Raw genomic sequence first — 25,540 nt, forward strand, 5'->3', positions numbered from 1 at the left:
GCCGCCGCCGCCGCCACCCCGCGCACTAGAGCCTCGGCGCCAGCCTCGTGCGCCCTCGCCGCCTCCCCGCGGCCCCCGGCCTGCGCCCCTGGGGGTCCCGCGGCTGACCCGCGCGGGATGTGACCTCTTACCGCTGCCCGGCCTCCCCTGCCCCTCCCCTGCTTGCTTTTGGGGGTGGGGGGTGTGGGGAGCGGCGCGCGGATCGTGGCGTTGCAGTTCCCGGGCTTGCATCTGCTTCCCGAAGCAGCAGCGGAGAAGGTGAAGCGGCGGGCTGGGGCGAGGCAGATGGGGCTCAAGGCGCGCAGGGCGGCGAGGGTGGCTGGCGGCGGCGGCGGCGGGGCCGCTAACCCGGCCGGAGGGGACGCGGCGGCGGCCGGCGACAAGGAGATTTGGAAAGTGGGGCTGGCGCCCGGCGACGTGAAACAAATCACCTTGGCGCTCGGGGCCGGAGCTTTCAAAGACGGGACCCTGCTGCTCGAGGGCAGCGGCCGCGACGAGGGGCTGCGGAGGACCCCGCAGGGCATCGGGCTCCTGGCCAAGACCCCCCCCTGAGCCGCCCTGTCACGAGGAACAACGCCAAGTCCCCGCGCATCCAAACTTTGATCTACGACGCCCTCGAGAGACGACGGGGCTGGGCGCTGCTCTACCACGCGCTCGTACTCTTGGAGCTACCTAAGCGGCAGAACTGGGATCTCGCAGGGGTGTTGCGCCTATGTCCTAGTGCTGTCTTCACCATGTCACTGCTGTCCCCAGTGGCAGACGATACAGAAAAAGGTAACAGAGACTGAAATTCTACCTTCTTGGGTGAAAGGCTTTGTACAGCTCCTTTTCTCAAAAGTCCCCAGGGGAGGGCCGTCTGGCTGGCCTAGTCAGTAGAGCATGAGACTCTTGTAGTTATAAGATGAGTAAGTTCTGGGGATCTACTGCTTAGCATGGTGACTGTAGTTAATAGTACTATATTGTATATTTGAAAGTTGCTGAGTGAGTAGTTCTTAAAAGTTCTCATCACACACGTACACACACAGAGGTAACTATGTGAGGTGCTAGAAGTGTTTATGAAGCATATGTGATAGTCATTTCATATATGTGTGTATCAAATCATGACATTGTACATCTTAAACTTACACGATGTTATATGTCAATTATATCTCAGTAAAGGTGGAAAAAACACAAATTCATGATTCTTGATTGGATCCCAGATTGAAAAAATAAATAACAATAAAGGAAAAATTAAATAGGAATCATATTGATAGGAGTGAATTACTAGATCCAAGTCCCTAAAAGTGTGTAAATTTTAATTACTGGTATAAACTTAGGCTAAAATTTTAATATTTCTGTAAAAAGAGGAAAATGTAAAGAAGCAAATAAAAGTCATTATAAGTACCTCCAATTAAAGGTAATTAATTTTTTTGAACTATTAAGATTGTAAGCTTGACGATAGATATTACTTATTGCCCACTAACTATGGCATCGTGCCTGAGTCTTTACAAAAACTACATAATCAACTCAGTAGAAGCACATAAAGCACCGGACAAAATCCAGCACCCATTCAGGATAAAATCAAACTAGAAATAGCAAGGAACTTCCTCAACCTGATAAAGTGCCACTTCTGTCAGAAAATCCAAAACCTAATATCCTGGGGTGCCTGGGTGGCTCAGTCTGTTAAGCATCTGCTCTGCCTTCGGTTCAGGTCATGATCCCAGGGTCCTGGGATCAGAGCCCGTAGTCGTGGGCTCCCAGCTTAGGATCCTGGGATCAAGCCCTGCATCTGGCTCTCTGCTCAGCGGGAGAGTCTGCTTCTCCCCTTCCCTCTGCCCCTTACCCTCCACCCCCACCCCGCGCCACTCGTATTCTCTCTCACTCACTCTTTCATTCAAATAAATAAATAAAATCTTTAAAAATAAAAAATAAAACTGATATCCTATTTAGTAGTGAAAGACTGAATATTTCCCCCTAATATCAGGAACAAGGCAAGGATGCTTGCTCTTACCAGTTTTATTCAGCGTAGTACAGGAGATACTAGCCACTGCAAAAACGTATGAAAAAGAGGGGTGTCTGGGTGGCTCAGTCGTTAAGCATTAAGCGTCTGCTTTCTGTTCAGGTCCTGATCCCAAGATCCTGGGATCAGCCCCGCATTGGGCTCTAGTGGGAAGCCTGCTTCTCCCTCTCCCACTCCCCCTGCTTGTGTTCCCTCTTTCAGGGTGTCTTCTCTCTATCAAATAAATAAGTAAAATATTAAAAAAAATATGAAAAAGAAATGGAAGGCATATAGATTGCAAAGGAATAAATAAAACTATCTTTATTTGCAGGTAACATGATCATGTGTGTGGAAAATCCTAAGAAATCTATAAAAGAAATACTAGTAGTAATACATAAATTTTGAAAGATCAATAATGTCTATTTACTAGAAATGAGCTATCAGAAAATGAAATTAAGAAATCAGTTCCTAAAGTGTAAAATAGAGTAAAATGCTTAGAAATAAATTTAGCAAAATAAGTGCAAGGCCTATTCACTGAAAATTATAAAAGATAGCCGAGGGTAATTAAAGATCTAAATTAATAGATATATTTAACAATTGGAGGACTGGCCTGTTCTCTCTCGCTCCTTCTGGGATTCCAGTTAAATGTGTTATTCACTGTATTATCTTTAATTCTTGCCCCCTCTCTCAGTCTGTCCCATCATTTTTTCTCCCCAGGCTTCATTCTGGATATATTTTCTTCAGACTATCTTTCATTTTTTCAGGTGGAGAACTCACTATGACCTTTAAAATCTAACACCACACAGAGTAGTTTGAATTGTCCACCTAGAGCACAGGAGGGAGGTGAGGGTTACAGACATTAATTAACTCATTCCAGGTCACCCAGCCTGAACACATCAGAGCAGGGATAATGTCTCACAATGGACCCTCTGTCCAAGTCCTTCCTGCTGTGCTTGCTCTCTCCTGGGCAGCGAATTCTCCTCACCTCTCATCTCCCAGGAGGTACAGTGCATCCTCCCAGTCTTCTGTGCTATATTTCTTTTTCGATTATAAAAATTTCTTCATTAGCCATGACAGCATCCCAGGATTTTGTTCTTGGTATTTGGTGTTTTCTACTCTGTGTTTTATTTTGTATTGTCCTTTTACATTTATTCATTTTTTTCTGTGTTTTTTCCAATTTCAGACCATGATACCAAATTAGCTTCTTTCAAAGAACAAGATGCTGGGGTCCTTCCCATGGGAGGTGTGATACATCGTCTGAACAAACCAGTTCTGGGATTCATTCTTCACCCCTCTAGGAGCAAGATGGAGTTGCAGCCATGGATGATGCCCAGGAGGGCCCCTGGATAAGATTGTAAGTGACCGAAGTGTGCAGGGATAGGTGTGAGTTGGGAAGATTAAGGGAATGAATAATGGAAATTTGCAGGTAATTTGTTTTGCTTCTTTATTTCACTCATTATCACATGTAACACTTCGGTCTCAGCACATATAACCCAGCTAGTTGTTTTTGAACAGTTGTGCATGACTTTTATGAATTTCTTGAACCTGTTCCTTTATTCTCAGTTTCTTCATCTAGAGACACCTAGGTACCAGGATTTTTTTCCCATGACACACTGCCACAGAGCTCATTCTACTGCATATGATGCAGTAAATGTGGAGGCATGTTTCTGTCTCATAGATCAGGAAATGGCACTGTGCTGTCAGAGTATCTCAGACTATCTCTACTTTGATCTACTTTGATCCTAATGGATGTTGCCTTTTCTTCCTCTACCCCAGATACCTTTATGACAACCACTTGGCCTACACCAGAGCCTTATAGTGCTTGCTGTGCCCAAGGTAAGGTTTGAGAATTTAAGCCAAGTGAAAAGGGTGAGACTCAGGGCTCCAGGCTTTGCTGATCTCCCAGCTCCCTCCCATCACTCCTTGCACGTTGTAATCAAGGTCCCAGAAAAGGCCTTCATGAAGCTCTTCATGATCCTAAAACCTAAAACTCTAAGAGGAGACATTGGTCTTGTCATCTTCCCAATCCTGATCTTTCTTCTCTGGCCTGCAATTGAGGTGAGAGGCCCAGCTCACCCAAGAAACCAAAGGTTATCTGGTAAGGGTGACACTCATTCACCCAAATGGCTGGTTTTTCTCTGTTTTTGTTCCACCCAGTATCCCTGATTCTTTTGATAATAAAGAATGCCATTGCATGTTCTGTCAAATCCCCGCAAAATCCATTCGAGGCAGGTATTATGTTCACTGGTCCACTGAGGAGGAAAGGGAAAGTCAGAGGGTCAGCAACTCTTGGGGAACAGTGGAGTAGAGACTCAAATCCTGGAACTCCCCCCCCCCCCCCGCCAAGCCCAGGCTGTGTATGCTCCCCAGGGCCATGTGGCTGCTGAGATGGGGAATGTTCTATTACTCTGGTAAACCTGGGGGGTGGTGTTCTGAGCTCCTAGTATATTAGTCAAATGTTTTTATACAGAAAACAGTATAAATTCTTAGCCATACAAATCTATGCAAATTTTGAAACAACCCCTTTGGGGAAAGACAGTATTAAAGAGCACATGGCCAGATGATGAGATGGGAAGAAAAAAACTGCCACATATTTATGCCTGATATAGGATTAATATCCTTGATATATAAAAAATCAGTAGAGAGAAGGGAAACTGATATCAACCTAGAATTGTTATTAAAAGCAGTAGTAATTACCAGCAAGAAAATCTGTACAAGGTATGAGATAAAAAATATATAACATATAATAAATATATATTATAATTTAACATATATATCATAATTAAACATATATATTTCATTCCTAATCTTTTTTATTATGTTCAGTTAGCCACCATATAGTACATCATTTGTTTTGGATGTAGTGCTCAATGATTCATTAGTTGCGTATAACACCCAGTGCTCATCACAGCATGTGCCCTCCTTAATGCCCATTACCTGGCTACCCTATCCCCCCACCCCTCTCCCTTCTGAAACCCTCAGTTTGTTTCCCAGAGTCCAGAGTCTCTCATGGCTTGTCTCCCTCTCTGGGTTCCCCCCTTCAGTTTTCCCTTCCTTCCCCTATGGTCTTCAGTGGAATATTACTCAGCCATCAGAAAGGATGAACACCCACCATTTGCACTGACATGGATGGAACTGGAGGGGATTATGCTAAGTCAAATAAGTCAAGCAGAGAAAGACAATTATCACATGGTTTCTTTCATGCCTAATCTTACCACCCAGCCAATAACGTTGTCCTGAACTTAAAAATTACTAGGAAAAAATTATTGTAGTAATTTTATCTGTGAGGGTGGTACATTCAAATTGTTTTCTAAACAAGTTTGTTTTTAAAAACATAAATCTGTTTCACTGAAATTCAGTTTATTTCTGAGAAATACTAGGTGAAAGAAGGAAACTGCGCCAAGCTGAATACCTAAGAACACACAAAAGGGTACACATATACCCCAAACATCAACCAGCTCCCTCAGTTCACGGTGCTTGCTGTGAGCCATACCCATCCACATCGGGTGTTAGAACATTCTGTCTGATTAAGGTAACCCCTCTTCTACCACTTCAGGGAAACTGACAAATTGTAACCCTTTAGACACCCACTTTTTTTTAACATACATAATGAATTATTTGTTTTATGGGTACAGGTCTGTGATTCAACAATCTTACACAATTCACAGTGCTCACCATAGTACCTACCCTCCCCAATGTCCATCACCCAGCCACTCCATTCCTCCCACCACCCTCCACTCCAGCAACCCTCAGTTTGTTACCTGAGATTAAGAGTCTCTTATGGTTTGTCTGCTTCTCTGATTTCATCTTGTTTTATTTTCGCCACCCTTCCCCTATGATCCTCTGTCTTGTTTCTCAAATTCCTCATATCATTGAGATCATATGATCCTTGTTGTTCACTAATTGACTTATTTCACTTAGCATCATACCCTCCAGTTCCATCCACGTCGTTGCAAATGGCAAGATTTCATTTTTGATGGCTGCATAATATTCCATTGTATATATACACCACATCTTCTTTATCCATTCATCTGTTGATAGACATCTAGGTTCTTTCCATAGTTTGGTTATTGTGGACATTGCTGCTATAAACACTGGGGTGCATGTGCCCCTTTGGATCACTACATTTGTATCTTTGGGGTAAATACCCAGTAGTGCAATTGCTGGGTCATATGGTAGCTCTATTTTCAACTTTTTGAGGAACCTCCATACTGTTTTCCAGAGTGGCTGCACCAGCTTGCATTCCCACCAACAGTGTAGGAGGGTTCCCCTTTCTCTCCATCCTCGACAACATGTCATGACTTGTTAACTCTAGCCATTCTGACTGGTGGGAGGTGGTATCTCATTGAGTTTTGATTTGGATTTCCCTGATGCCGAGTGATGTTGAGCACTTTTTCATGTGTCTGTTGGCCATTTGGATGTCTTCTTTGGAAAAATGTCTGTTCATGTCTTCTGCCCATTTCTGGATTGGATTATTTGTTCTTTGGGTATTGAGTTTGATAAGTTCTTTACAGATTTTGGATACTAGCCCTTTATCTGATATGTCATTTGCAAATATCTTCTCCCTTTCTGTCGGTTGCCTTTGGGTTTTGTTGACTGTTTCCTTTGCTGTGCAAAAGCATTTTATCTTGATGAAGTCCCAATAGTTCATTTTTGCCCGTATTTCCCTTACATTTGGCGTTGTTTCTAGGAAGAAGTTGCTGCTAGTGGCAATCTAACAGAACTTTCTGGTTTGCAGTTCGAATGTGCTGGAGTTGTACCAGCCGGGCCTCTCTCAGCCTTCTGATTCCCTCCTCTCGGGCTCCTCAGAGACTTGATCACCCAAGATATTGAAAGGGTACCAAATTCTAGAAACAGGATGGCTGCCTCCCTGCAGACCCATGACAAAACATGCCCGAGGTGAGGACTCAGTCCCAGTGCTGAGACTGACGCTGAAGGTGGGAGAGATTAGGTAGAAGAGGCAGGTTGGTCTCAGATATCCCCTGTTGGGGTCCTCACTCTAACTTTTTCCTCATCATAGCTTTTGCCCTCGAACCCGAGCACCAAGACACCCAGCCAGCTGGATGGCCTGTCCAACACTATGCAGAATGCCGCCAGCATCGAGAGCTTGAACCTCTCCAACAGTGAGGTGAGGTGTGGTACCCAGATCCTTCTTTGAAAGGAGGTTGGGAGTGCTCACGGGATGGTGACAAGAGTCAGGGAAGTGGATTTGTTGGAGAAGGGAAGGACTGGGGCTGCAGGGTCATCCTGGTCATCTCTCTCTGCTCCACGTGTTTCCTCCCCATAATTATAGGTGAAGTCTGCAGGGGAGTTGGACGAGGGCAAAAGTCTGCAGCCAGAAGAGATGAGTACCGATAGAAGTGCCCTGTGCACCGCCCTCCCTGATAAATCAACCAACATAAGGTCAGTTGTACACTGTGTCACCCCGTGGGACTCTGAACTATGCCTGACGGTGCCTGTTTGGAGGAGGCAGCAGCTCTGTTCCTTTGGGGGAACCAGAGGCCCTATGCTCTCTTCTCTGTGTCCCTCGCCTGTGCTTAGACATCTCCTTCCCTTCCTCTGACCTGCTCACGGGTTTGTCTGGTCTCAGGTCCACTTGCAGGTTGTCTGCACCCAGCCTTCTCTGGTGTGCCATCCCCAAAGTGTGATGTACGAAACAGGGCTCCCCTTCCTCACTAGGACCAGAGTGACCACCTTGAGCCCGGTGCTGGTGCCCTGGACTGAGAGGGGCCCTCCAGCCCAGGGCCTCATGCTGAGATGGGCCTTTCTGCCTCCCTGCAGAGACAGGGCTTCCCTCCCTTGTTCTGAGAGCGACCCTCTTTTCCTTGAACCAAATGTATCCCCCCTCCAATTCCAGGCTGCCTTGGTGGCTTTCCTGCCGCATGCTGAGGGCCGAGGTCCTGGGGGACTGCCATCATGACATCCGTTCCTCTGACCCCCTGCAGGGAGCCGGGCCCTCCTTGGGAGAAACCAGGATTCCCTGAGTCAGGGGGCCAGAAGTGGGTGACTGCCAGTGAGCAGAGGGCTTCCTGAGACAGGAATGGAAGCCAGAGGGCAGAGGTGCTTGAGAGGACAGGAGGACAGGCCTCTCAGAGGCACTGCCGCCTCCCCTCCCTCCGCACGTCACCTCATCCAGACTGGTCCTACAGAGGAGCCCTGTGGGTAGCCCGACATGGGTATAATCCCTCAGGCAAGGAACCGACTGGGACAGGCACAGGTGCACTGGGGTCATCAGGAGGGAAGGCGGTGATCATAAGAGGGAACCACAGACCCTCAGCTCCATGCTGACCTGGGGCTTGACCCTCTACTCCCCCTGGGGTAGGTCTCCTGCCCCCGTGGCTGCTTCGTTCCCCATGCCCGGCTCAGACTGAGCTCACACAGGTGACAAAGTTTCAACCGGCATGCAGTGGGCCCCCAGCCCAACACCGGCATGTTTTCCATTCCTACGTCGGATGCCAGGGCCAGCCAGGGCAGATGAAGGAAAGGACCACAGGCAGAGAGCCATTTCCCCCTTCTCCTCTCTTCCTCCCTGACCCTCACCACATGGTAGAGCTTCTCTCCCTTCCCTTTGCTTTGCTTTCTCTCCCTCCTTTGTCTCGACTCCCCTATGTCTCTCTCACCTCTCCCTTCCTCTTCTGTCTTCATCCCCCTCGCTCTCCCCCTCTGCCTCCTGGTTCCTGCCTCACTCACCTCCTTGCCCCCGCATCCTGGGCCACCCCCGGGCGGGGAGGTATCATGGTCCTGCAGCGTGCTGGACCCCTAGTGAGGTAGCAGAGCCCTGGGCTTCCACCCCATTCCCTCTTCTCTCTGGAGCCTTTGGTAGGGACCTGAAGGAAGGAAGGGAGTCAGGAGAGGGAAGGCAGCCCTGGAGCCTGGGCTCCAAATGTTGCTTCTGGTGGCACTGGAGACGGGAGTCAGGACAGTCTAGGTGGGATCCTCCCAGGGGGAAAGAGAGGGAGGAGGGGGTGGGTCGAGGAATGGAATCAGAGAGAGGAGGGGGAAGAGAGTGTGTGCTTTCCCTCTAGGCCCATCCACAAGGGAGGTGCCAAGGGCTCTGGAAGCCTAGGACACTGCAGTGTAGGTGGGACATACTGGGCTGTGTGTCAGGTGTAAGTGTGCTTGCTCCCATGATGAAGGACACCTGCAACGTTTCACTGACTTTTCTGTTTTGCCTGGATTTCTGCAGCTCCATCCTGGAATTGTTTCCCAAGTTACTATGCCTGGTAGGTGTATTCCTTGACCATTGACCCCGCTGCTGGCACTGATGCTGCCCCAAACCTGCCCTGAAGCCATTTAGGTCTTGCAGAAGTTACAATTTTCATGACCCTTCAACCTCATGGAGGTCCAGATCCATGTGGGAACCCAACAAGGGCTCCAGATCGCCTTCAACCCCATGTTCTCCAGGGGCATCAGGGACCCCAAGACAGGGACCCCAAATGTAGTCTTGCCCATGTAATTTCCAAGGCCCTTTCGCACCTGGCCTCTGACCCTCACCCTCTCCGGGGCCCATCCTTTCCCTGATTGTTCAGCACCAGCTCCTGGTCCACACTGCCCACTCCCTCTTCCTTTCCCCAGGACAGCCAGGACTCACCTTCACCAACCAGCCTCAGTATTGCAGCCCACAAGAGGTTACCGACCTGCAAGGTGAGGAGGGCGGATCAAGCCGGGCTTTGGGTGATGCGTGAGGAGGGGTTATCAGCCGTGGTCCTGAGGACTGTTGTGATTCCAGGGAAGCTTCTTTGGATCTGATGCCCTGAAGAGTCTAGTCCTGCAATTCCTGCAGCAGTAAGTACTCCTGGGAATCTGGGGAAGGGGTTGGCTGGGATGGGTGAGGCCACCCAAGCTCAGGACTGCCGACTGGGTCTTGAAATCTCATTTGGGATCCACACCACAGAGACAGACGGTCCTCATTGCCCTCCCACAGGTACTACTCGATCTACGACTCTGGAGACCGTCAGGGTCTCCTCAGTGCCTACCACGATGAGGCCTGCTTCTCCCTGGCCATTCCCTTCAACCCCGAGGAGTCAGCCCTGTGAGTAGCAAAGATCCAACTCTGCTCCTGGGCCCTGTGGCTCCCCAGTGGATACAGGGCAGCTCCTGGAAACACCCACACCGGCCAGACCACCACCTCCTGTTCCTCTTTCTCTCTAGAAGCAGCTTGTGCGAGTCCTTCAAGGAAAGCAGGAATATGAAGAAGCTCAAGAACCCCTGTTCATGTGTGATGGGGAAGACTGGGCAGGGAAAGGGGTATGAAGTGATCATTTTAGGGCCTAGGGTGTGGCAACCCCTGACCTTTGCTTGTTTCTCCTCCCCGCTTAGCCCTGCGTGTTCAGCTGCAGAAGCATACAAAACGTGACATCGTGCACTCCCTCTGTGTGCTGCCTCAAACTCAGCATGACCTCAGCTCCTTCATGGTGGACATGTGGTTCCAGATGGTGAGCACAAGCTTCCTCCCTCAGGCAGCCGCAGAAAGCCACGGGTGGGTAGGAAGTTTAGGTGACTGAGCACCTGGGTTCTTCCCTTTCACGGAACGATGCTCTGTTTCTCTGTCAACGGGGTGTTCAAGGAAGGTGCGTGCGTGTAGAACCTCCTCCCCAGATGCATCTCTGCTCTCTCCCTGCTGGCTGGGCTCCCTCTCAGAACGCTCCCAGCTTCCCTGGTGCCTTCCCTTCTCTTCCTATTCCTGATGTGTTCTCCCATCTCCACGCTGCCCTCAAAGCATCCTGGTCTGAACTAGGTCTGTGCCGGTCTGCCCCACACAGCTTTGGCTTTAGGGACACAGTCTGTGGAGTTGGACAGCTCTCACCCTAGATCCTTACTCTGTGACCTTGGGCTCTTAACCTGGAAGTTTCCTCATTTGCTAACGGAACTAATAATGTGCATCTCTTGGGTATCTGTGAAAAATGCATCAAATGAACTAATGAAGTGGTTGTCACAGGACCTGGCACATAGGAGGGGTCCTTGTCACTGGGAGCAGATGGCTGCTATTGTTGCCATCCCCATACTGGACACTCTGACCTCCAGAGAACAATTGTCCCCTTCAGCACGAATATCAAGCGAGACCCTGACTCAAGAATGCCGTGTGAGCGTGTGAAGCATCTATGACTCTAAGGGAGTCTTGTTGTTTGTTATTTGCTGTTGAAGTGGGAGGAATGTCTCAGTTCTGTGTTCATCTAAACCTTCACTGCTGTGCCTGAGAGCAATTCCAGGTGAGTGCTGTCTTGTGGATGGAACTCCCAACTCAGCCTGGGCTCAAGGGTGTGGGAATGTGGTTATGCAGTCCTCAGAATTTTCTCAATATGGTAGAAAGCAAACAGGTAGACCCAAAATGTCTAGCTTAGTGGTCAAGGGCATGGGGTCTGGAATCGAAGTGTGGGTTATCTTCCTGGCCCCACCATTCACCAGGGGTTTTACCTTGGTGAAGTCACATGACCTCTCTGTGACTCAGTATCTTCTTCTGAAAATGAAGATTAGACTGCCCATTCCTTGGGCTGTTGTACAGAGTAAATGCAGGTATAAAATTGTCCTTGATCTGGGGGCGCCTGAATGGCTCAGTTGGTTAGGCATCCCACTCTTGATTTCGGCTCCGGTTTTGAGATCGAGCCTGGCATTGGGCTCTGTGCTCAGCGGGGAGTCTGCTTCTCTCCCTCTCACTCTCTCTCTGCCCTTCACTCCCCCCGACTCTCTCTCTCTAAAATAAATAAATAAATCTTTTAAAAAATAAAATAAAATAAAATAAAATAAAATTGTCCTTGGTTTCGGTATAAACCTATAAATGAAGGGAAGGTGGCAGACAATCTCCAAAGGTTGACTCTGTGGGAGGGCTACAGGTACCAGCCAAGGAGTCTGGGAGGCAGACATAGTAGAGGGTATGGAAGGAGTCTGGTTACTGAGTGGCAGTGGAAACAGGGTTATTACTGGGGGGGTGGGGTTATCCTTCTGTCGGTGCATGATCACCTTTTGAAATGGATTTCTTTCATTTAGCATAATTCCCCTGAGAGCCATCCAATTTGTTAAGTGTATTGATAATCCGTTCCTTTTTATCACCAAATAGTATTCCATGGTATGGATTTACCAGTTTCCTTAACCATTCACCTATTGAAGGACGTCTGGGCTGTTTCTACTTTTTAATTATTGTGAATAAAACTGTTAGGAACATAAAACTGTTGAGAACTTTAATGTGAACACAAATTTTCATTTCTCTGGGTAAATGGCCTAGAGTGCAACTGCTGTATTATCCAGTTATTACAAGTTTAGTTTTGGGGAAAAAAATGCCAAATTGTTTTCCAGAGTGCCTGCAACATTCTGCATTCTCACTAGCAATGTCTGAGGGACTCAGTTTATCCATAGATTTCATTGCATTTGGTGTTTTCACTATTTTTTCGCCATTCTGATAAGTGTGTTCCTATTGTGCATTTCCATGATGATTAAAGATGATAATTTATTTTCATATGCTTATTTTCCATTAGTAAAAACTCTGGTTCTTTTGTTTTGTGCATTTCCTAATTGGACTAAGAGGTCAGAAGGTAGCTTCTGAGTCCTGGCTCAGGCTAACAGGCAGAATCAGAGAGGGTGAAGCTCCTCAAGACTTAACTTTTCTTGGCAAGGAGGGCCGGAAGTGGGGCTGCAGCTGCTTAATCTGCCTTAAATTACGATGGATCTTGGATTGGTAATAGGTTGAAGAGGTGGGAGAATCTATGGGTCCATCTGTGGGGATCTGGCTAGAACAAAAATAAAAGGAAGCTGTGAGGTGGAAAAAAGCAGTGGAAGAAGAGAGATATGGGGTGGGAGGAAATGCCTTCTACATGATGCTAGATCCAATATTTTCAACCTCCCCTATAGGATGCAAAACATTCTTCTCTTATACCTGTGGTTTTCAACTCCGGATATACACTAAAATCCCCTCCAATGCCCAGACTCGAGAAATTGAATCGGAATCTCTAAGGGTAGATCCAGCCATCAGTATTTTTAAGGCTCCTCAATTGATTCTCATGAGCGGTCAAAGTAGAAAGCCTTATCTAATGGTATCTTAGTTTTCTAGGGCAAAGATACCACAGACTGAGTGGATTCAACAACAGAAGTTCATTTCTCACAGTTCTGAAAACTAGAAAGCCAAGACCCAAGTATTTATAGCATTGATTTCTTCTGAGGCCTCTCTTCTTGCCTTGCAGGTGGTCTCCCTCTTGCTCCTTCTTCACATGGTCATCCTTCTGGGCACACACACCCTTGGTATCTCTCTGTATGTCCTAAACTCCTCTTAGAGATACTCTAATCAGATTGGATTAGGGCCAACCCTTATGGCCTCTTTCTATCTTGATTATCTCTTTAAGGGCCCTGTCTTCGAACCCAGTCATGTTCTGAGGTACAGGCCGTTAGAGCTTCAACATATGAATTTGGGTGGGACACAGTTCATTCCGCAACAGATGGTGTAAGTAATATCTTGGTCTGAGAAGTTCAGCTGCCTTTCAGATTTTGATGTGGTCTTTTACCGGAAACACTACTGTCCCAACTAAATTTGATATTCTATTGTTTGTTTAAAGAATTTATTTATTCCTTTGACACAGCGAGAGGAGAGAGCAAGCACAAGCATGGCGGAGAGGCAGAGGGAGAAGCAGGCTCCCTACTGAGCAAGGAGCCGGATGTGGGGCTCAATCCCAGGACCCTGGAATCACAACCCGAGCCAAAGGCAGCCACTTAACTGACTGAGCCACCCAGGTGCCCTGGGATTCTGTTATTAAGAAAGAAGGATAATTGGTATAGAATATATGTTACACTTTTATACCCAAGGCGGCTAGAGGTACTCAGCGGTACTGAACCTGCTGATGAAGTCCGTGTTTGTGGTGAGGGATAGAAAGGAACCAAGTGTGTCTTTTGGAAGGTGGATCTTTGCAACTGGGTTAGGGTGGTTTTCTTAGATGAGGATTTGAGTGGAGTGTCAGGTTTAGTGCAATGCCAGGATATTGACAGTTCTGTTTTGGTCATGTTGTTTGTGGAGCCTATGAAAAAATCTGGGTGGGGCCATGTTGTTGGATATATGTCTGGAGCTCCTGATGATATTCTTGGCTATAGCAAAAACAAAACAAAACAACTATACAGTTTAAGAGAATAATTCAATCGGAAAATACTTGATTCCACATAGGAGCAGGACTCAGCTCTAGATTCTGGAAGGGATGTGAAGACATTTTGTGTTTTTTTGTTTTAATCCTGTAAATATTTTTTTAATTATTTATTTATTATTTGATGTAGTGTTCCATGATTCATTGTTTGCCTATAATACCCAGTGCTCCATGCAATATGTGCCCTCTTTAATGCCCATCACCAGGCTGACCCATCCCCCCACCCCCCTCCCCTCTAGAACCCTCAGTTGGTTTCTCAGAGTCCATAGTCTCTCATGGTTCATCTCCTCCTCCGATTTCCCCCCCTTCATTTTTCCCTTCCTACTATCTTCTTTATTTTTTTTAACACATAATGTAGTATTTGTTTCAGAGGTACAGGTCTGTGATACAACATTCTTACACAATTCGCAGCTCTCACCATAGCACATACCCTCCCCAATGTCTATCACCCAGCCACCCCATCCCTCCCGCCCACACCACTCCAGCAACCCTCAGTTTGTTTCCTGAGATTAAGAATTCCTCATATCAGTGAGATCATATGATACATGTCTTTCTCTGATGGACTTATTTAGCTTAGCATAATACCCTCTAGTTCCATCCAGTCGTTTCAAATGGCAAGATTTCGTGTTTTTTTAATGGCTGCATAATATTCCATTGTATGTATATACCACATATTCTTTATGGACATCTTGGCTCTTTCCATAGTTTTGCTATTGTGGACATTGCTGTTATAAACGTTGGGGTGCACATACCCCTTCGGATCACTACATTTGTATCTTTGGGGTAAATACCCAGTAGTGCAATTGCTGGGTCATAGGGTAGCTCTATTTTCAATTTTTTGAGGAACCTCCATACTGTTTTCCAGAGTGGCTGAACCAGCTTGCATTCCCACCAACAGTGTAGGAGGGTTCCCCTTTCTCTGCATCCTCGCCAACATCTGTCATTTCCTGACTTGTTAATTTTAGCCATTCTGACCATTGTGAGGTGGTATCTCATTGAGGTTTGGATTTGGATTTCCCTGATGCCAAGTGATGTTGAGCACCTTTTCATGTGTCTGTTGGCCATTTGGATGTCTTCTTTGGATAAATGTCTGTTCATGTCTTCTGCCCATTTCTTGATTGGATTATTTGTTCTTTGGGTGTTGAGTTTGATACGTTCTTTATAGATTTTGTATACTTGCCCTTTATCTTATATGTCATTTGCAAATATCTTCTCCCGTTCTGTCGGTTGCCTTTGGGTTTTGTTGACTTTCTTTTGCTGTGCAAAAGCTTTTTATCTTGATGAATTCCCAATAGTTCATTTTTGCCCTTGCTTCCCTTGCCTTGGGCGATGTTTCTAGGAAGAAGTTGCTGCGGCTGAGGTCAAAGTGGTCGCTGCCTGTGTTCTCCTCTAGGATTTTGATGGATCCCTGTCTCACATTTAGGTCTTTCAACCATTTGGAGTCTATTTTTGTGTGTGGTGTAAGGAAATGGTCCAGTTTCATTCTTCTGGTTGTGGCTGTCCAATTTTCCCAACATCATTTGCTGAAGAGACTGTCTTTTTTCCATTGGACATATTTCCTGCTTTGTCGAAGATTGGTTGATCATAGAGTTGAGGGTCCATTTCTGGGCTCTCTGTTCTGTTCCATTGATCTATGTGTCTGTTTTTGTGCCAGGACCATACTGTCTTGATGATGACAGATTTGTAATAGAGCTTGAAGTCTGGAATTGTGATGCCGCCAGCTTTGCTTTTCTTTTTTAACATTCCTCTGGCTATTTGGGGTCTCTTCTGGTTCCATACAAATTTTAGGATTATATGAAGACATTTTAAAAATCACCTTACTGAGCTATAACTTATGTTCAATATAATGCATCCATTTTAGGTGTATAATTCGATAAATTTGGATAAGTTCATTCACACATGTAACCACCACAGTGGACATATAGAACATTGATAATGAAGGCTTTTAAGATCCCTATCACTTTCTTCATGAAGCTCATCATGTTGTTAGAGAGAAAGAAATGCATGCACATAAGTTAGAGAAAGATATAAGGAAGTAAAGGTTAAGTTTCAATGACTGTAACAGTTCTTGAAGGATGTTACTTTGGTGAGGATAACCATTGGGAAATACCTGGCTCTAATGCAAATACATTTGGGGCAGGAAGCTTGCCATCAACATAAATGGTCAAGGGAGAAGTCAGACCAGGCCAAGACTTTCATCTCCCCAAATATCTCACCAGTCTGAAATGCCCATAATTATTCACCACTTTGGCTTAAAATATTTAGAATTATCTTTGGAATATAAGTTATAAATGCACCTAAATTTTTCAAGAGCGATGTTTGTGGGATACATAGAAAGCCAGCGCTCCACTAACATATGCTTATGGTGTCACTGTAAAATTTTCTGGCTACCACCACATTAGAGGGTAGGGAACTTCAGGACAAATGAGGGATTAGCTACTCAGTAGCTTCTTAACTCCTGTTTTCTTCTAACCTGACAGTAGAAAGATTTTCTTCCTTTGGGATATCCTAAATCATTTTTGGTGGCAAGCCCCATCAGGAAGCATGTGACATTTGTTTTAGTCCAGAGAAATGGAGGATTTTATTGGGAGCATGAGTTCATCTAGGGACTGGGGGAAGCCCTAGAAAATGATGTGTGTGTGTGTGTGTGTGTGTGTGTGTGTGTGTGTGTGTGTGTGTGTGTGTGTTTGTCAGGGGGAGGTATAAACAAAGTCCATGGGCTAATACATTTTTTAATATCTATGTTTATTCACATTAATGGTAACATGTACAAAGTGGCCATGGTGGGAGAGATGGAGGCTATGCCTAGGCCCAACAGTATGACTCTTGACTTATCTAGGTGGATACAGCTTTGCTAATGTTGAATGTTTAATCTTCCAGCCACAGAAACCAACGCTGATCACCAAATATAGGACTAGTTGAATAGATTGGGCCTTTTCACTCTGAAAAGCCGATGACTCTTTTGAGAGGAATATAACATACTGAGGGTGATGATTTGCCTGCAGGGTCTTGGCCATCACCTTTATCTGAGAGTATAGTGTTTGATCTACTGTCATGGAATTCTCAGAAAAAATCATATCAAACAAAGAGGCCCACTTTATAGCAACAATGTATGGAAATGGACCCACAAACATGGAATTCACCCTCTTATGACATTTGCACCACCCAGAAGCTGCTGCCTAATAAAGGATTGGAATGGGTTGCTGAAGGCCTAGGTCAAGTTCTGTTTAAAGAACTTAACAGAATTGGGAGTCATCATCTAGGACTCAATATACACCATGAGTAAAAGACTTTTGTATGGTTCTGGTCCTCAGAAAAGATAGTACCTGGATCTGGAAAACAAGGGCGTATAAGCAGGACCCATCACTTGCCATCATTCCAATTGACTAAGTTGGAGAAATTTGGGTGCCTGGTTTCTAGAACTCTGGGTTATTGACTTATAAGCTACAAATTCTACTCATGCACTTTGTCCTCCTCATGCTTATCAACCATCCTGTAATAGAGGATTCACCATCCTGGCAGAGGTAATTGACTGTTATCAGGAGAGGGTATGGAAAGTATTACACATTGAGGGCAGGAAGAAATATGTTTGGCTACTAAGCAATCCATTGAGTGCTGCTTAGTACTCCCCTGCCCAGTTTTGACAGTAAAAGGATAATGGAGAAACCCAGGCCAAGAAGAATAGAATGACCAGGAATGAGGGTCTAAATAATGCCACTCATAACCCATTACAACCATCAGACTTGGGGGCTGAAGATGAAGGGAATCTAGAATGGGTAGTGGACAAAAGAGATGAGTATTTGTTGTGGCCACAAGACCAGATGCAGATATGGGCTGGTAATTATTATCTTCTAAGTTTCCTTCAGTAATACAGACCCATGGAGTTTTCTGGGCATATGTGGAGAAGTGGATCCAATCAGAGCAAATGGTAGAGAGACAGTGAGGAACTCAGAGTAATGTTGCCTTGGTATCCCCTTCAGAGAATGACTTGTTGCCCACCCTGTGGCAACTGATATCAGCAGATAGCCTTCAGCTATCAGCGGTTTCTGGGATAACCTCTGCTGCCGAAAGCTGTCTTGCCCATAAGTCATGCCCTTCCTATGGTGTTCCTCATTGATGGAGGTAGGGTATAAAGGTCCAGCCCTTTAGGCCCAATGCCTGACAAATCTAGTGGAATGTGTTAGCTCCTCAACTCAACATGGAGTGGGCAAAAGCTATCACTAGACTTGCATCATAAGCTGACTTTTACCTTGGCCTAATCCTACTTCTTCCTCCTCCAATCTGTAGTTTTTTATCCGTATGGAACTCTGTCATAAATATCCAGCATATTAAATTCAGTCTCAAAGATTGTCTCCTGAGACCACCTTACGACCCCTTCAAGCTCTTCTCAATGAGAACTTGCATATTTGTCTGTTTTGGTTTTCTTAATGCTACATTTCTAGCATCTAGAAGAGTGCCTGTAACATAGTAGAACCTCAATAATTATTGGTTGAATAGGCATGTAAAATGGTACAACCACGTTGAAGAACAGTTTGGAAGTTTTGTACCTACCATATAATATATCCATTCTACTCCTAGATAATTATTCAAGAGAAATGAAAGCATATGTCCACCCAAGGACTTGTGCATAAGTTTCATAACAGCTTTATTCATATAGCTCAAAACTAGAAACAAGTGAAACATCTACCACTTGGTGAATGGAAAAACAAATTGTGGAGTACTACTCAGCAATAAAAGGAACAAACTATTGATACACTTAACGACATGATGAATCTCAAAATAATTGTGCTGAATCAAATAATCTAGAAGAAAAAGAGTATAAGATTGTATTTTTCCATTTATGTAAAAGTCTAGAACATGCAAACTGATTTATAGTAACAGAAAGCAAATCAGTTCTTGTCTGGGGGTGGTAGGGGGGTGTAGCGGGGAGTGGGGAAGAATTAGAAAAGAGCATGAGAAATTTGGGAGGGTTAATTAATACGTCCATTATCTTTATAACAGTTATGATTGCATGCATGTGTCAAAACTTAACAAGTTGTGCAGTTTAAGTGTATACAGTTAATTGTATGTCAATTATACCTCAAAAAGTCTGTTAAAATAAATATTGATTGGATAAAAGAATGAACTCATAACCTAGGACAGTTGTTTCCCAGAAACCTACCTCAAATGTATATTCTGTTTCACATTTCACAATTGAGTAACCAGGCCCCTAAATTTTCACTCTCTGAGAATCTTAAGAATGGGTTTCAGAAACATAATTGACCCTTCTATCCTTACCTTTTATATGGAAGACTCAACAAACACAGCCCCACCCCAAACCTTGGTAAAAAACTGGTATGAAAGAAAGGACTTCTTAGACAAGCCCCTCTGATCTGGCCAAGACTAGGCAGCAGTGAACACAGTTGATATTTCATGGGCAAAAGTGGACTTGCTGAAATTGTTGGCACTAGGCAGGAACATCATAGCTCCAGGCTACACCATATGTTGAAAAAGACATTGTGGGCCATTGGCTGAAAAATCCCTGTGGTGAAGAAGAACTGTATTTGAAGTTATGAGAAGGAAATGAGAAAATCAATGTGACAATGAAAAAAAATTATATACAACTCTCTCATACTTTAAAAAGGGGGGATATAAAAAAGGATTCTTTATGTGCTAGAACAGGGTAATGTATGTGAGGATTCAGTGATAAGCTGAGAGAAGTAAATGGCTCCACCTAGGACAGAGAGTTGGAGAGAAGGAGGTTGTTCAAGGACAGGGGCTGATACTCTTCCATCTCATAAGACTGCAGGGAAGGGAGGCAAGACTGCCTGATGGAAAGAGTCTGATGAAGTTTTATTGTGCACTGTGCCAGGTAACCTCTCCCATTGTACTCCTGAGGATATCAATAAAAGGCACCTTGAATATTTTTTGAAATTAAATTTATTATTAGTTGAAAGGTGGGAGATGGATTTCAGCACCTGCTGTCAAAAGTGGCCCTAAGTGCCCCAATAATATCCTGCTTCAATAAGGTTGCCACCCTTTACTGCAAATTATTTCAACCAAATTTGAATGGTTAAATATGGGTTTTACCTTCAGAGAAATGTAATAATTCTGAAGAAACTTAGAAGTTTCAAACTTGCACAAACAAGCACAGCTGCAGGAGATGCTCCAGTCTTCTTCGCAGAGGTTTTAAAAACATTGAGTGGATTTGACAGGTGCCTGCTTCTTCCCACTCCTACCCTGTGCTTGCCCCCTCCTCTGCCTGTTCAGTTGACTGTCTGCCAGTCCTAAGAAGAGAAGTTCTAGATTGCGGTGGTCTTTTTTTGGCAGCTTGATTTTTAAAACAAACATTTATCAACTTTACCCCACTCCAATGCCAACAGAATGATGAACTACCTGTTGTAGGATGAGATGCAATGACTATTACAGGAACCAGTAAAATAGAGTGAGGGTGTAAAGAAAATTAGGGTTAGTGTTGAGCGTGAGGTGTTTCAAATAGTACAAAATATAAGGGTGATTAAAGGCTCTGCTTTAGATGCTTTTACTGACTCCTCCAGTAATCAAATCCATACTCTGGTCTCTGCCTTGGGAGGTACTTAGGACTACCACGTTTTTAGTCTTTTAGGATTCTGCAATTTGTTTCTTAGGGACTTGGTATTTAGTTTCTGTGGTCTGCTCAAGAGTTATTACAGATCCATCTGTTTTCCAGCTTCCAAAATTTTGCTCAGATTTTTTTTTTGTCTGCTGTCCTTTTTTCCCACCTTTTTTTCATTTGAGGAGGTTTTCTACTGAGATCAAAAAAGCATTTGTATTCAATTTTCCAGGAATAAGCAGAAGTTCATGAATAGATTTTTCTAACAGTCCACTATGCTTTCATTTCTGGAATAAATTCTTTGTAATCTTATTTCTTTATAAAATATTGGTTGGTTCAATTTGGTAATATTTTATTTAGAATTTTTACATCCATAATTATACATGTACTATAATTTTCCTTGCTTATGTTATCTTTTTCTAATGCTTTGTGTCCAATTTTACTAGCTTTACAAGAGAAGTTTTTTCTTATTGATTTTAATGATAAATGTTTTCTCATCTGGACAAATTAGTGGATATAAATACATCTGAATAAATAAAAAGAAGGATAGTCTTAACATGCAGAAAGGGACCATTACTATTTCAAAAGCACTGCTCTATGAAAGGAGGCCAAAAAAAAAAAAAAAACCCTTCAGTGCATGGACTATTACCAATGAAACTAGGATAAAAGGTTGCTTTGTTCAGGAGATTTCATTAAAATGGCTTTGTTAGTTATAATGTCTATCTTGAGGAAGAGCCAATAAACTATGTTTTTTATTAGATATCAGTGTTTTTTTTAAGTTTTTATCTAAATTCCAGTTAGTTAATATACAGTGTAAGATTAGTTTCAGGTGTACAATATAGTGATTCAGAATGGCTAAAATCAACAATACAAGAAACAACAGGTGTTGGCGAGGATGTGGAGAAAGGGGAACCCTTTTGCACTGTTGGTGGGAATGCAAACTGGCACAGCCACTCTGGAAAACAATAAATTGTGAGTGAATAGTGTCTTGCTTGTTCACCTCCATGGTGATATGTAAGACAAAAGAAAAATCCTGAGTGGATCCTCACAGTGCTCAGCTTTCTTCCCAGGTCAGGCCAGAACAACCCTTCACAGTGGCAGATTCAGGAGGGAGTCCCAATGTTCTCCCTTATCCTTCCTTCCATCCTGCAATTTTCAACTAGCCATCTACAGTTATTCCTTTGCCCATGTTATCCCTTATTATGCCATGCCTTGGTACTAGGTGATTTAGATGAGAATCATCACGATGGTTAATTTTATGTGTGAACTTGACAAGGCCACAGGGTGCCCAGATATTTTGGTAAAATGTTATTTCTGGGTGTGCCTATGAGGATGTTTCTGGATGAGGTTAGAATTTGAGTTGATAAACTGAGTAAAGCAGATTTCCCTCTTCAGTGTGGGTGGGCATAATCTAATTGGTTGAGTGCTGGAGCTGGAATTCTCCCAAGAGGTAAGACTACATCATTGGACAGGGTTTCACTTCCAGTTCTTTAATTAGATAGTGGAAATGAGTAACCTCTTGATAACCCACAGCCCCCAGGGAAATCTGTTGACTGCTTCTTCCTGTTGAGTAAGCTAGATCACTTTCAGAAGCTTCACTTAATCTTTAAATATCTCTCAGGCCACCTATATAAGATGCTCAGGGATTGTATGTAAAAGTTTTTCTGAAGATACAAAGACCAAGATCTCCAGAATGCCTCTCTGAAACTCGTCAGGTTAGAGGCAAGCATAGGTTTCCTTTCCATAAATTTATGCTGAATCATTTGGGAGCACTGGCTCCACACCTAGGGTCCTGGTCAGCTAGGGGCTATTAACTGTTAGAGGGAAGAAGGATATATGCATGGAATATAACTATCATTCATTCACACATTCATTCATTCATTCATCCAAGCTCCTAGTGCATGTCAAGCATAATGATAAGAAGGGAAAATAGGACCATAAAAAATTCAGGCAATGTCTTTGTCTTCCTGAAGCTTAAGAATCTATATAGAGAAATGCAACAGGCTCTGGAGTAAGGGAAGTATTTGGGCCCCTATAGTGTCTAACCCCAGTTTACAAGGTCAACTCTTCCCCTTCTGCATGTCTCATAGACAATGCCGTGGCATGACCTAGAATAGAAAGCTGTTCACCAGGAGCCTGTCCATTGTGTAAATAAAAGGCTGAGGAACCAGCTTTCCAAACATTCCACCCAATAAAACACTTAGTCCTTATTATGTGCAGAAATATACTAAAATTTCATTTAATTCTCATAACAATTTGAGGAGCATGACTATTTTCTGTCTATATCTAATTAGGAAGTTAAGGTTAAGGAAGATTGAGTGTCTTAAAAGAAAATAGAAGGCATATTGGTAATAGGAAAATGTTAAACTTTGAGCTATGAATTATTAACTAGTATAATATACTGGCTCCCATCCTTCAGGTCCAGGCCAAAGTAGTGGCAAAGCACATTTCTCAGTCCAGTGCTTGGAAGTTTATTGGCCCTTAGAGAATCATATGAACTGGAGAAGCTGTAAGATAATGGAAGCCTAACATGCCATCCTCCTGCCTGCTCTGTATCATTGTTCCTGCCTCTGCTCTCTTGTCTCTTATAATAATGCCAACTTGACACTGGGCTTTGGTTTTTTTTTTAAAGATTTTATTTATTTATTTGAGAGAAAGAGAATGAGAGAGAGCACGAGAGGGAAGAGGGTCAGAGGGAGAAGCAGACTCCCCACTGAGCAGGGAGCCTGATGCGGGACTCGATCCCGGGACTCCAGGATCATGACCTGAGCCGAAGGCAGTTGCTTAACCAACTGAGCCACCCAGGCGCCCAACACTGGGCTTTGTTTTGACTGAATTATGTTCTCCCAAAAGTCATATGTTGAAGCCCTAATTCCCAGTGCCTCGGAATATGACTACATCTGGAAATGGGATCTTTAAAGAAGTGATTAAGTTAAAGTGAGGCTGTTATATACCTTAATCCATTCTGACTGGTGTCTTCATAAGAAGAGGAGTTTAACAAAAAGCAGAATCAGACCCATAAATAGAGAGAACAAACCATTGGTGACCAGAGGGGAAGGGAGTCAGGAGACGGGCAAAATGAGTAAAGGGGAGTGGGAGATACAGACTTCCAGTTATGGAAAGAATGTCATGGCAATAAAAGGCACAACATAGGGAATATAGTCCAAGATACCGTAATAGCATTGTATGGTGACACTTGTGCGCATGGCACAACCTATAGAGAAGTTGAATCACTATGTTGTACACCTGAAACTAACATAACATTGTGCGTCAACTATACTCAAATATAAAAATTTTAAATAAGTAAATCCATTTTTGTTCTTTTTAAAGGAGCTTAAGACACACAGACACCAGGAGTGTGCGTGCACAGTGAGACAACCATGTGAAGAGGCAGCAAGAGGGCACCCATCTGCAAACCAGGGAGAGAAGCCTCAGAAGAAACCAAACCTACCAACACCTTGATTTTGGACTTCTAGACTCCAGAACCATGAGAAACAAATTTCTGTTGTTAAACCACCTAGTCTGAGGTATTTTTGTTATGGCATCCCAAATAGTCTAATACAAGCTTTATGAACATGTTGCAGAGTTTTGTAGGTTATAAAGCAGGTACAAAAGCCTGTCAGAGAAAAGATGAAAGTAAAGTGATGATCAATGACCAGTAAAACTAAGAGAAAGATGGTTTATTTGTATTTGTGTCAGGCAAAGTAGATATCAAGCATTATTTGAAATAAAGAAGGTTACTATATAATCATAAAAGAAAATTTATTAAAAAGATAAAAATTCTGAATTTACATTCACCTGATAACATAGCTTTAAAAATATATAAAGCAGTAAGTAACAAAGTTACAAGTAACAGATAGTAAAAGTCATTTTTGTTTATACAACAAGGAAATTCATTTGCTTATATAATTGAGAGTCCAGAAGAAGAGGCTTCAAGGTTAGTTGATCCAGTGACTCCAGGGTATAAAGATTCAGGCTCAGTCTTGAACCATTCACTGTGGCCAGGGACATAGGTTTATTGGGTTCAAGTAGACTAACTCTGGACACACTCTTAGAGCTAGTGGTCAAATTCCTCCCAAACACATGACTGTATGAGAGAAGTAGTGTGCTTATATACCTTAATTTAAATATACTTTATTGTTAAAGAATGCTTACCGTCATCTTAGCTTTCAGTGAGTCATAATCACTGATCACAGTCACCATAATATAATAATTTGAGCCCATTAAAATGATGAGGCATGAATATGTGTAGGTAAACAAAGATATCATCTCCAGGGACCAACTCAAAGCACATTTATCAATATAAGCATAATACCCACAATACTTAATCTCTACTTGTTTCCAAATACTCTCTATCCAAGTAACAAAGACAGGTACTTCTATTCAAGAACTACCTACAATGAATTAGTGAATGGGTAGTTACAAAGCACTAACGTTCTCACTGACACAGTACAAATTTTGGAAGAATCTCAAAGACATCCAGTGCAGCATGCTTAAGTCTAATTTTCTTTGTCAAGTTTTTAACAGGGACTTTTCTTCACTATTGTACTTAGATATTACTGTGTCAGGATAGTTTTATAAAGGAATAAATTCTTCATATTTACTATTTTATCATTCTGTAAACATATAACAGATTTCATAAAGATATGAAAGATGGGAATCAAAGAAAATTGTCACCACTTATAGTCATCAAAAATTTTCTTTAAAGAGCATCATTAAATTTCAGTATGGAATGTCTTTAAAAGCTCTGGACTTTGAGAGGAAAGCTAGTCTCATATAAATATACAAAAATTAAAGAATATCTTTAATTAATACACATACTTGTAAATATAGGCATACCTCAAAGATTGCAGGTTTGGTTCCAGAACACAATAA

At 43.5% G+C, this 25,540-nt stretch overlaps 1 protein-coding gene across 4 annotated transcripts; it reads left to right on the forward strand.

Moving 5' to 3' along the window:
* Positions 1-338: 338 nt before the first annotated feature.
* On the forward strand, positions 339-25,540 carry LOC113930910 (nuclear RNA export factor 3-like). Of its 4 annotated transcripts, none has more exons than XR_003522625.1 (14): positions 339-774; positions 3,162-3,332; positions 3,755-3,814; positions 6,717-6,877; positions 6,999-7,106; positions 7,272-7,381; positions 9,165-9,201; positions 9,554-9,622; positions 9,708-9,763; positions 9,903-10,010; positions 10,130-10,194; positions 10,298-10,413; positions 11,023-11,187; positions 23,996-24,076. XR_003522625.1 is itself a non-coding variant. In XM_027608533.1 (14 exons), the coding sequence occupies exons 4-13, from the start codon at positions 6,869-6,871 to the stop codon at positions 11,153-11,155; spliced, it is 711 nt and encodes a 236-aa protein (XP_027464334.1). In that variant the 5' UTR covers positions 339-774; positions 3,162-3,332; positions 3,755-3,814; positions 6,717-6,868; the 3' UTR covers positions 11,156-11,187; positions 23,996-24,110. The 4 variants fall into 4 exon arrangements, 3 of the variants coding, with proteins under 3 accessions (XP_027464334.1, XP_027464332.1, XP_027464333.1); XM_027608533.1 differs by having other exon boundaries at positions 11,123-11,187; positions 23,996-24,110; XM_027608531.1 differs by lacking the exon at positions 11,023-11,187 and having other exon boundaries at positions 23,996-25,540.

Source organism: Zalophus californianus, chromosome X (assembly GCF_009762305.2).
Source record: "Zalophus californianus isolate mZalCal1 chromosome X, mZalCal1.pri.v2, whole genome shotgun sequence".
NCBI lineage: Eukaryota > Metazoa > Chordata > Mammalia > Carnivora > Otariidae > Zalophus > Zalophus californianus.

Coding starts and splice junctions, on each gene's coding strand:
- LOC113930910 (XM_027608531.1), top strand. Junction 10,011..10,129: donor AACCCCGAGGAGTCAGCCCT/GTGAGTAGCAAA, acceptor CTTTCTCTCTAG/AAGCAGCTTGTGCGAGTCCT. Junction 10,195..10,297: donor GCTCAAGAACCCCTGTTCAT/GTGTGATGGGGA, acceptor CTCCCCGCTTAG/CCCTGCGTGTTCAGCTGCAG.